Here is a 13,064-nt window from a genome sequence, read left to right as displayed (position 1 = left end):
GATACATATACATACATACACACACACACACACACACACACACGCATACATATACATATACACACACTGATCCGGAAGCCAGCAAAATCTAAAGTATCTGTTGACCTTCTATACATGATAACATCTTACTGGGGGCATCTGGAAATTGCAAGAATCAAACTTAGTGGGAGTTATCTAAAAGGATCTGACTTTGAGGAATTATAGTAGAGTCTTACTCCTGGGCAGTTTCTGCTAGCAAGAGAAAATGAAGATAGAGACTTATGGACTGCTCTCATGGAAGGAGGTTCAATGGGCAGGGCAGACCACAGTTCAGAAAAATTCAGCAAATATTCTTTCAGGATGAACCCTTGTCAGATTTTTAGAGTTACTGGATGAATATGACACATACTTGGTTTTAATGAACCTATGTGAGAGAGAGTGTTGTAATTAATCTGGTGGAAAACAACATGTACTTCAGGAATATGGAAAAGAAGCATTTTATCCAGAATGGCAGCATAGAAAGTTTTCTACTAGTAGTGATGCCTTGACTGTTTCTTGAGAGAGGAGTAAAATTAGCTAGGGAAAAATGAGGAGAAAAATATACTTTGGCATATGTAAAATATAAATTTGTGTTGGTAAGATGGAGAGTGAACTATGAGAATGGAAAGAGTGGGAGAATTAGGCAGAGCTGGGATTTGGCCAGTATCATTTCGCTTATCCATATAAAGAAAGTTTACCCTTAAAGATAATAGTTACAAATTGATGAAAAACTTGTAAATATTCAACTCACTCACCAGTTTTTCCCTTTCCCTTCAGGCTACCTACACATAAAGTAATTTTTTTGTTTAAATAGCTATTCCTCTACTGATATTTATTAAAATATATTCTTTTCTACTCTCTGTAGCTATAATGACCTTAACTAAGGCAGGGACTATGTATATATGGGGGAATGATCTTGAAAAATACCTATTGTCCACCATGCAACAGATGAGAGAGTTGGTAGTTGAATATCTTCTTTTAGAACTGATCGGGTTTTATCTTTTATATCCTTCACAAATTGCCTCCACCTTCTTGCTCTCCTATTCCTTCTCTCTACATGCATTATCTATTTTTTCAGTCATATGTTATTAGAAAATTTATTAAAGAACTGACTTCACATATACAACATTCTACATACCCGTGTGGGTGTTGATGTGTTTCTTCTGGTCTCTACCACTTCCACCTAAAATCCTTGAAGAAAAGCGCTCTTGATTACTTTTTTCTTTTAATTTCCATGCAATATATGGTAATAATCTATATACTAGTACATAGCAATTAACTGATAAGTTTGACTAAATATTGAATATATAAAGGAAGGAAAATGAAACAAATATAACTTATGAGAACATGGGAATAAAAGATAATTATGAGTCAGAGATATGGAATAGGTGAAATTTGTAATTCTAAAGGGAAGGAAACATCTGTTAAGCAGAGATACAGGCAAAATACAGACAAAAACAAAACTAAGTAACAAAATGTTCCTATAATTAAAAGATATGATGAAACTAGAGTAAGTGTTTTCTTGTGATAGAAAGGCAAGCTGCTTAAATCTAAGTAAAAGATGTTTGGGCTCGTATATGTCTTTTTATGTTGCTATAACAAAATTCTTGAAACTGGAAATGAATCAAATAAAGAGTTTTTTTTTAACTCACAGATAAAGGCTGTAAACTCAAGATTGGATAACTACATCTGTTTGGCCTCAAATAAGGGCCTCTTGGTCACAGATAACATTGAAAGGACAGGGATTTATGTGTGTGTGTGTGTGTGTGTGTGTGTGTGTGTGTGAGAGAGAGAGAGAGAGAGAGAGAGAGAGAGAGAGAGAGAGAGAGAGAGAGAGAGAAAGATAGAGATACACTGTTGCATACAACACCAGAGAGATTTAGGGGTTTTAGGACTAGACTTTGATCTTTCATATTAACTTAATTTTATGGGAATGAACCAGGGTCCCAAGAGAACCACATTAATCCCTTCTGTGGGAAACACCCCCTTTGACCCAAAACCTCCCTCTGTACTGCCTCTCAACATTGCCACACCAAGGACCAAGCTTTCATCCTATGAACCTTGATGGCTATTTTCTTATATTGTTCAAAGAAGTGTTCTCCTTATTCCAAAGGAAGCATATAAGATGTTTTGTGTCATAATTTAGCTTTGATTTGGGATGAGAATAAAGCTTCTGGGAGAGTAGTGATAAAAACCTTGCAAGAGTACAGGTGACAAACATGAGGAGCTGAATGTTAGGACACCTGGGGAAGACAGGAGGAAGTGGGATGAGCATGGGTTATCATAGGTCTAAAAGCACTGTGACTTCAAACTCCCAGAACACTGACAAGGATGACGAGAGCAAAATCATACACCTCTCAGCTTCTTTGATTCACATGAGAGAATTCACACCTTACAATGCAGAACAGTGCTTGCTAAAGACCTTGTTATTCATACACATATTCATAAAAATGGAAAAAAAAGTAAATAAATCTCGAAATCATATTTCAAAAACATAAAGTTGGAAGTCTTTATGCAAAGTTAATCTGATATCTGTACAGGAATATGTCAAATACTTACACATACATATGTCAGTATGTCAAATATATATGACACAGCTCTATCACCCTGACTTTGTATCTCCTAAAAGAATGTTTTTTGTCTCAGATATGTACATTTCACATCTTTCAGGCAAATCTTTCACATTGTAACTGCCATCTATATTATAGCACATGATACTATTTTTATGTTCATACCATGTGATACCCAGCAAGGTATTAGCAGTGTTTGAAATTATGAATTAGTTACCACTACTGATTGATATGCAATACACAGAAAGTTTTTTCAACATTGCAGGTAATAGACTGTGCACAAGTAATTTGTATTTTTGTAAAAAATTACAATGTTTTATGATATTTTATTGTCTATAATAGTTTCTACAATGCTAATTATGTATATTATCACGTTAATGTGTTAATATTATCAGAATTATAACATCTGATAGATTTTATATCTTCCATTTCCATGAATCATTAGGCAATGTATCTGTTATTATATAGTGGTTTTTATATCGTGAATCTCTTGCTAAATATATACATATATTCTTTCTTCCTTTCTTTCTTCCATTTTTCTGATCTGCTTCCATTGATGACTCTATACTTTTGACTGCAGACTGGCAATATGAGGGTAAGATGACAAAAATAAAAACCCCAAACAACCTCATGCGCATTGCTTGTCTGTCTTTGTTTTATTCTTTTTAGAACATTATTAAAATTCTATTCACTCTCTTTAATTAGACCCTTTATCACAATTAAAGTCCAATTATGTTTGTTTCTGTTGTGAAGCTTTAATTACCATTTATCCTTGTTAATCATTCCTTTATGTTATTTCTTTGGGTTAAATTATCATCTCATTATCTCTGTCCTGAAGGACTTCTTCTCTCCAGTGATCTCTGCTGGTGTTTTCTCAGTAAGATTTGAATAGTGTTTTGGTGTACAAAGTGACTATGTCGTGATGTGGTAAGGAATCTGTGGTTCTTAGGAAATATTTTTTAAATAATAAAATATTTTAAATAATGATACATGTTAATTTGGTTGTATGATTTGTCTTTGTAAATATCAATGTATATCTCAATGTATTTGATCTTGGAGTGAGTTCTCCTAGAGTTGTTATTCTTACCTTTGATCATTCTCTCTCTTTAGATTGCAAACTAGCTAGGGGAGGACCACCAGCCACCATAGTTGCTATTGATGAAGAGAGTCGGAATGGTGAGTGAGTTGTTTTATCATTGTCTTATCTAAGAAGGGTTTATCAAAATTAAACTCCTGATTTGATATAATATGAAATGTTAAATCCAAATCCAAATTAATAAATAATTCCCTTCTAATTTTTCTATAGTATGCATTTAAATTATGCCATTTCTGGAAGTGCTTTATTTGAGAGCTTCTTTCAGTGAACTCAAGTGTTTAGTTCTGATTGAGAGGAGGTGATTCTGAGTCAGCACAAGAATGCACATACCTATGGGCTGGGATATTTCTTTGTCAATATGTAGAGTTGACAATCATGCATATACTTCTCTAGCTGAAACACAATATATTCCTTAAAAGTGATCCACAGGTAAGCCTTATACTACAAACTTAAATTGTCTGAAATCTGTTGAAGACTAAGATTCAAATCTAATTAGACATAGTGATATAATCAGTGAAGGGGTGAGTTGAACTTGCTTGAAGGAGTGAACATGACAAAAGTTGAAACCTGAGAAAGTCCCAATTTTCATGTGTAGTCTACAGTAATTAACAACTAAGATTGAACATATCTAAAGCTTCAAGGATAATTTTTCTTATCAAAATAAAAATAAATATTCAAGATTTTGTTTTGTAGCATTCTCATTGCATCTTTGAACTGTAATGTATGAATAAAGTTGTCTCCTTTATTAGGTAGAAGTAAAATGGATATCTGTGGGGCTCTGCTATTTCAAACTATTCTCTATGTGAATGATGTCTGCTCATTTTGTCTGCTGATTCTGTGGTAGACCTTCCATCGGGTTTGTTTGATTTCTACTTCTTCTCTACTTTAAAAAGTGTTCTTCCAGATTAACATTTTTAAAAGGAAATTAAATTAAAGTGGTTTATTAGAAAGTGAGATTTTTCTGTAACTTAGCCTATACACACTTAGAAAAATTTTATAATATATACATATAATACCTTCAATAGTTCATTTCATCACAGATTTATTTTACTTATTTGAAAAATTGGTACAATTTTATGTTTTTGAACATTCTTTGTAATCATTCAAAATGTCTTCAGTATTGCTATCTTCCATTTAAGTGAATTTATGTATCTACCCTAAATTTTTCTTGTATTAAAAAATCACATAAAGACAATATTCTATTTTTAAAAAACCATATTGATAATAAAAACATATGAACTTAGTTATCATAACTCATTTAAGTAAGTTGGAAATGAATTCTAAAAGCATTTGCCCAAAATATAAGAAAATACTATGATTGGAAAATATTCTTTCTCACATGTTTAATTGCATTTATTTATGATTACCTACTTTTATTCCGAAGTAACCTATATTTTCTAAATGTTCTACAATGATAAAGTTTAAATTTGCAACCAAAGAATAAAAAGCCTATAAATATGACAAATGATCTATGTACATTTTTAATAGATTAACTAATGCCCGCAAACATAAAAGCTGAGCTGAAATAAGACATTTATTTTACTAAATAAATTTTGTTTTAATATGTGATTCTGTACAGAATTTTGCCAACCAGGTAATTATAGCCACAGTAATGATGATGTTTTACCTTCTTCTGCACTGATTATATTACTACTTTTCAAAGGAGCTTGGGAATGCTACAAAGGTGTTGCCGTAGCAGTTCTGTACAAGAACATGTGGCGAAAGTTCAATATTTGTGTTTTGGAAAAATGTGACATGATACAGCGTAGTAATGTTGTGCTCCTTACTTGGCATATTTGTAGAAACTGCCAACTACTGAGAATGCTGCCAAAGTTGTTGGAGTGCTATCACAAGTAATATAAATATCGACCTACAGAATAAATGTTTTGCTTTTTTCTTTTGCATTAAGTTTTTAAAAATAAATATGGTCAAACTCCTGCCAGAAAATTCAATGTAGTGTGTAAAATCATTCTTGTCTTAAAAGTCTAAGGAAACAATTCATGAAAAAGTTTTCATATTTTTTTCTTTAGGCAATCCAAAAAACTTCTCAATAATAAGATTATTTAAAACTGTGCTCTTAAACTTTCTTAATTTTCTCCTTTCCTGCATCTTTTAATTGGTAAGAATAAATACTTGTATATCCTATTTTGCCAGTAAGATGAACTCTCATTTTTTAAGGGTTTGGGGCTTCTTAAAAGAAAGTCAGCTAGGTGCAGTGGCATACACCTATAATCCCCCAGCAGCTCTGGAGGCTGAGACAGGACAATTGTGAGTTCAAAGCCAACTCTAGCAACTGCGAGGGTACTAAGCAACTCAGGGAGACCTTGTCTCTAAATAAAATACAAAATAGGGCTGGGGCTGGGGCTCAGTGATTGAGTACTCCTGAGTTCAATCCCTGATACCAAAAAAAAAAAATGGTATATAGCAAATGCTATATTAAGCAAAACTGGTAAATTCATTGTGAATCAACTTGTCATTGGCTAACTTTATTGCTGTCTAATGCTAAACAACCTGTGTCATTTTATGTACATTTGGGAAATAAAAGATGATACTGAGGTGTCTCTATAATTTTGAAGCAACATCTCTAAAGGAAAGGGTGTCACAGCTGACTAATGAAGTTATGATTAACTGTTAGGACACCTATTCCCCAGTTGGAGTATGATTGAGTTACAGCGTCAAAGACACACTTGCCTCAGAAAGATGGAGGAAGTCCTGTTAAGGAACACTAAATGTATCCAGTCACTCTGTTCCTGAAGTTTCTCTTGCCTAAGTATGTGGTTAGAAGAGAAGGGACCTGGGCATGAAGGTTGTTCATCTATTTGAAACAATTATGGTGTTAGGGAAAATTTAGGTGTTGCCCTATAGGATCTTTTCCTTCCATTGTCAAAATCAGTAGGCCTAGATAAAATTTTTAAAATGTTTTGTTGGTATTTTTCTCTATTTTGTGGTTGTCAATTTTAAGACCATTAGATTATCAAGAAGTTAGACAAAACTTGCCATGTGCACATCCAAAAATGCAGTGGAAATTTCACATGCATCTCGTACAAGAGGCTTTGGACTTATGAACAGAATAATAAAACAAGTCTTTGTAAAAATTCCCAAATATTAAGTAAAGTGTATATAGGAAAAATAGTTTTGGGCACTAGGTATTTATAAGCCTCCGTTTTTGATGGGTTTATCTTTATTCTTCTCCTAAGTTCTCCAGAAAGATTAAAACTACCAGAAATTTTTGGAAGAAAAGCATAGTGAAAGAAGTATGGATTCTTTATTCACAGCTCAAAAGTCAGAGATATGACACAACTAAAACCTCAATGAGAAACAGCATAATATTAAGAAGAAAAGGAACTGAGAAACCAAGATTCAGAGAGCAGGCAGCCTGGGCAACAGTGTTGGGGAAAGCAAAATGTTACCAAGATGTTGTAAGTCTAGGAATTCATAGGGGATTAAAAGATGCTCCAGTAGGTTTTGGAAAGATATTACTAAATATTAAAAATCCTTACCTGGACCTCGCCTTTGTTCTTCTTTCTTTCAATGTGTGACAATGAAGATACTTGTATGAGACATTTCTGACTTTCATTATCATCCCTTCTCTGTTTCTCCCTTAGTTCTGTGATAGTTACTTTGGTTATTTCAAAAAGGTACATAATGTCAGTTTTGCTATATAATTTCTACATTTAAATAAAATAAGAATATTATACTGATTATAGAAATCAAGCTTTTAAAGATGCATAAACTTTTTGCTGAGAAAAAGAGGGTTGAAATGCAAATGTCCTTGTAAGGGATAGTTCTGTTTTTAAGCAGTTTCTCTTGTATGTATTTTTGTCTCACTGCTGTTTTGCATGATTGCATTATAGTGAAGGTAAACAGACTTTATTTGATAGTATTCATTATCAAATCCCAGAATTATCTTTGAGCAAAAGATCATTACCTCCAGAATACAGCAAAAGTAGAAGGCAACTTTAAATGAATAGAAGAAAATATAATTTTGTATAACAAACTATTGACTAATGAAACTGAATGGTTTTCATGAGAAAAGTAGTTCTATAAAGATTTCAGCTAATTAGCAATGACTGAATCATCTTATAAGATATTAAAACGAGTCTAATATATTTACAGGGTTACATGGAATTGTAAATGTTGACATCAAGCCAAAGACCTTTAGCAAAATATGGTAGTTCTATTTTTCTGGATAAATAGGAAAAATATTTCCTTTTGTTATATAATTTTTAGTATACTAATTTAATTTTAACTACAGAAAAATTAAATATTTTTATAAAACATTAGTTATCCTCTGGCTAAATTGCTTGTAGAGGTTGCATAGCACCAAGGTTATGATTTCAAACTCATTTATTATCATTACTGCATTTCCTTTTCCAACTCATTAAGTCATTCTGAGTTATTGACAGTAAAAGCTGTACACAGTGATGAAGAAATAGGGGTTTTTCATAAATCATGAAAAAGTATTCATGTCCATTTTCTTGGGTATTTTAATCTTCTTATAACTGTTTTAATAGAAAACAATTTGACTCTGGTCATTTTTGGTGAAGCTACATCTGCAATAATGCATTCTGCTTTTTTTTATTTGTGCCAATGGATCATTTCCTAAAGTGTCAGCAGCTATAAACCTTCTGAATGTGTAGCAAAAATAAACAGAAAACTTTATAAGAATTAAGAAAATAGGTTGATATTTATCTCCTCAAATTATGTACAATTTTATAGAAATTTCATCATGTCATATGACTTTTCTTGCTCATTAACTAAATAGCACTAAGTATGGGGTGGGATAGCTGGAGCTAAGGGAAGGACAATAAAACAAGGAACAGAAGTATGCGAAGCAGACAGAAGTCAGAAAGACCAGCAAACTAGGGAAAACTAACCAGCAAACTAACTGTAGAATTAGTGACACCTCAATTACTGTTTAAACTTCAGGATGCTAATGTTATTAAATATGATGAAATATTGGCAAGGAATTCTCGGTTTCTCAGGAAATAAACATCACATTTAAGGAAAAATATTCTAATTTTATTTTTTTCCTTTTCATTTCAAACACTTATTTTAATCTATGTTTAAAAGGAATAAAGCTTGATTATATAAAATTAAATCATGTCACACAAACATAAACTTTATTTCAAATGATGCTATTATAATGGGCAATTTTTCTATAAATGCAGATTTTAAATAGCAGGTCCTTAAGGCAAATGACTAAAGCTATTATTGATTTTAGTTACATAAGTAGCTGAAACGTGGGTCTTAGCAAGCAAAAAAAAATGGACTTTGTTGTATAAGGAAGGAAGTTTCTATCCACTTTTAAACTGGTAGGAAGGCAAATTTTCTAAGGTTTTTTTTCCCCACTACAATAGTAAATTCTTCATTTTAAAAATATGTCATCCTAATGTAAATTTTTCTTTTCTTTTTTTTAAGCTAAAGAAAACATATCTGTGTGCCTCAGGTAGCCCACAGTCACCAGTTTTGGGGAAATAATCCAGGCCACAGAGATGAAAGAAGTGAATTAGAACAGTATAAATAAAAGGCAGAGATTATTGTAGAGGGAGAAAGGAGTATCCACAGGGTTGCATTTTTATGAGACGGGAGTGAGGAGAATTCCCTTTTAGCTTTTGCACATCCAGCTCAATGTTTATATTTAGATTATGTGATTTTTGGAGGTTGTGTAAGGAGTGAATCTCTGATGGAAATCACCAAGGAACTTGGTGGTGCAGAAAGCACTGAAAGTCAACTTCAGGCTTTAGAATGGGGGTTTTCTCTGAACACAAACATTTTAAGCATTGTGTGTCCATCTGGTCTTCCTCAAGTACACTCTCTGGAAGCTTTACATTGCACCTTTCCCTGCCCCGTAAGACTTATCTTTTCAAAATTTTCCTTAGCCATATACAGTTCTATCACTACTTCTGTTCCTCACAATCAAATATGGACTACAAGATTACTGATGGGTGTTTCTCAGGCAATTGGTCTGCGAGCTTTGTTCTTTGTTAGGAAACAGAAACTCTGAAATTGGTCATGACCCTCACCTTTCGAGTACAGTAATCAACAGTGTAAAGGTTCTCGCAATCATAGGAAGAAAATAGAAATTCCAAAATGATTTGAAACACTTTGTTGATTTAAAACACCTTCTATTTTTTTAAACACCTTCAATTTTCAAAACAGATGTTTAAGTGCCAAATATTCCTAAGTGGAACTGCTAAGGTAATTCAATTAAATTTAAGTATACTATTTAGAATAAGGAATATAAAAGTACATCATATCATTTCATCTGTAACTACTTCATAAAACTTTGGATTATGTATTAAAGCTAGCATTTATTTTAGATTCCTATTAGATGGTGCAGTTTAAGCATATAGTGTATAATTATTTCTTAGAAGAAATAAAAATGAATCTCTTAATTATATTTAAGGAAAATTTTTGGAATTGTAGACTGTAACATGGCAGTACTCTCTGCCAATGGGTTTATTAAATAGAATGTAGAAATACGTTAATATGTTACTTTATTTTTATGGTATATTTTAATCCACCAAAATTACACGTTATTCATGACCAGAAGCAAGGTTTTTTAGTTATTGTTTACTTTTTTAGAATCAATCTTTGGTTTTATTTTTCATATCCTGCATTTTGCTATTAGAGTACTTTTTTTTCCCCCTCAGTCTTGAGTGCTGGGCTGCTTAGCACTAAACTTTCCTTATTTAACTCAAGACATTTTGGAAATGTCTCTTTCTACCACAAGAGCATTCAAAATCTTTTTGCTGCTCTTCTTGGCATTTTTCTTTTTATTATTTTCTTTGGAAAATTCACAAATATACTGGAACAGTGATTTGAACTCTCAAATCAGTGTGCAGTTGAAAAGGTTACTTCTTGAGATGGTTTTGGATAAGAAAGGAATAGCTACCATTCAAAAGATATTGTTAAAATTACCCACCCCCAAGTTTCTCTGTCTTCAACTTTACAAGAAAGTGACTGCAATAGAAAGTAAGTGAAGCAGACCACTTGCTTGCAATTTTCTCTTCCCTATTATAATAGAACAACTTCTACCAAATGTCAAGAGAATAACTATTGTTTTTATTTCAATTGCTCACTCATTTGTTGAAACATTCATTTATTTAGCCATTTCCTCAAGATACAGTTACTGGTATTTCCTAACTCTCAGTTCTGTGAGGCTTTATTGGAGATGCTTCAGCGAAGAAAATAGGCAAAATCACCTTCCACATACAGACTGAGATCAGTAACCACAGAGAAAATGTAAAGCAGAGCAGAAGACAACAGGGAGCATTGGACAGGTAGGGAGGCAGTGGGTGCTATTTTAGTTAAATTTCTTCTTTGAAAATATCAGATTTAAGTAAATCCCTGTACAAAGACTGAAGATATGAGGCACATATTTAACTATGAAATTTGTATTATAGGCGGGAATAACAAATTCAAAGGCTCCAAGGATGAATAAGACTGGTGAAGTTAAGAAATAGTAAAAAGTCAACTGGAAAAGATGAGAATTAACCAATATTTCAAGAAGTGGAGATGAACATTGATAGAAGTAGATCAGCCACAAATGCTTTGAACACATTTATGGATTTGCCAGCAAATCAGATGATGTTGCATTTATCTAGCAACCTATAGTTTACAAGGGATAATTCTTGTTTCCATTTGTTGTTCTGTGTCTTTGTGTAATTCAAAAATCAGATACAAAACCATGGGTGTATGTATATTTGTAAATAATCTCATACCAATTTTTTTTCCTTTGGAAAAAATATGATCCACTAAAAACAAAGGTCATAAAATATATTAAGTCATTTTATTTGGCTTGGAGGTATCACTGCCTCATTTAATACATAATGGAGGATTACTTCAGTCATCCCAAAGGTCAATGGGAACATGATCATTTTCAATCATAAATTAATACTGAATGCTGAAAATTAAATGGTGTGGTGCTATCAAAATTAATCACTTTTTTGTTGTTATATTGTTCTTGAAGTATCATTAGTAAAGAGGGAAGATTCAGTACTAATAATGTCACACTTCAGAAGAATCCTTAGACACATTCACTCTTCTTGATAAAATGAACATTTTTATAGAAGCATGTTTTGGGGAAAATGTTGATTAATGAACTTAGTTTTATTTTAATATTTTAGGACATACAAGGTGAAGGAATTATTAGTTAAGAAACAGTACCCTATCAATAATCACTACTGGGTTCATTTACTACCCTTGAAAGTATTTCTTTAGATATATGAGGACCCTTATTGACAAAAGTCAGACTAAAGGTTACAAATGAAACAATTAAATAGATTCTCAAAATCTATCCTGAATCTTAGATACATTAAGTTTAAATTTTCTTTGCAGTGCATAGGCTTCATAGAACACTCTTAAAAGCAATTTTTTCTCTAATTTTGTACTACTGATGATCAATTAATACCTTTATTAGAAATTCCATCATGTAATGTGTAACAGATATGAAAGTTAATGTTTTCTTTGTGTTATTTAAACATTCCTTTTTAAAATTTAAATTTTGATCTCTTTAAAATGATGTTCCACAGAGAATAGTTTCTTGTCTGTTGATAGAGTTTGTTTTTTGAATCTATTATGCATCCCAGGAGAAAAGCAACAATTTTATTTTTTATTTCAGCTTGTTTCAATATGCCTACTAAGCTTACAAATATCATTCTCCTTCATTTTTTTATTAAAACTTTAATAACCATAGCTATTTCTTGCTTTCTTTCTTTTTTTATTCAAAATCAACTAAAATTCATGATTGATTTTGAAGAGACTAAATGGCCAGAAATTTGAAATTAAATAAGAAATAATTATCATCTTTCACACAAGACTAATTAACCTGTCAACCTTACATGTTTCTCTGATTAGAAAAAGCTGTTATGTATAGAAATTTCTGTTATAGTTGACAGATGAAACACGGATGGAAACTGTGCAAGCATTCTTGCAACTTAACAGACTTCAGAGATCATCCTTTGAATCTAGTTTCATGAAAGCATGCTGTTTAAATTAACAGTGATGAGGTATTATGTTCTATTTCACACAGTAATGTGGATTTAGCATTCTCCTTCATGATATGTCTGTCTTGACTTAAATTTTAATTTTTAAAATGAATAACTATTAGTTAAAACAAAGGATAGAGGAGGATGTGGTTTCTTCATTTGATGACACAGATTTTAGAGAGGGCCCAGATAATGTATATAAGAAAGAAGGGTATTTTGTGAATCTCATATGAATAAAGCATATAATTGTACTTATTTTAACAATGGTTGACAAACAAGGAGAAACACTTTTTTTTTATATTGGAAACATAAAGAATTTAGTTAGCATATAAATGTAAAGCCATGCTCTCCAGGAAAGCCAGAATTGAAGGCACACAGTAGCCTAAC

The 13,064-nt window shown here is 32.1% G+C and overlaps 1 protein-coding gene across 17 annotated transcripts in view; it reads left to right on the top strand.

The window, feature by feature from the left end:
* Nucleotides 1-13,064, top strand: part of Pcdh15 (protocadherin related 15) — a 716,528-nt gene that overhangs the window by 110,553 nt on the left and 592,911 nt on the right. For 11 of the 17 annotated variants that reach the window (XM_077799359.1, XM_077799358.1, XM_077799357.1 and 8 more), the window contains exon 2: nt 3,699-3,764. The exons of 3 other annotated variants lie outside the window; for them this stretch is intronic. In XM_077799359.1, the coding sequence (XP_077655485.1) occupies nt 3,699-3,764 (66 nt within the window). Of the gene's footprint in view, nt 1-3,168; nt 3,184-3,698; nt 3,765-13,064 lie in introns of all 17 variants that reach the window. 3 more of the 17 variants (XM_077799361.1, XM_077799356.1, XM_077799349.1) reach the window with 1 other exon arrangement.

Source organism: Urocitellus parryii, chromosome 5, assembly GCF_045843805.1.
Source record: "Urocitellus parryii isolate mUroPar1 chromosome 5, mUroPar1.hap1, whole genome shotgun sequence".
In the NCBI taxonomy this organism is placed as follows: domain Eukaryota; kingdom Metazoa; phylum Chordata; class Mammalia; order Rodentia; family Sciuridae; genus Urocitellus; species Urocitellus parryii.
This window is presented reverse-complemented; position numbering and strand designations above follow the sequence as displayed.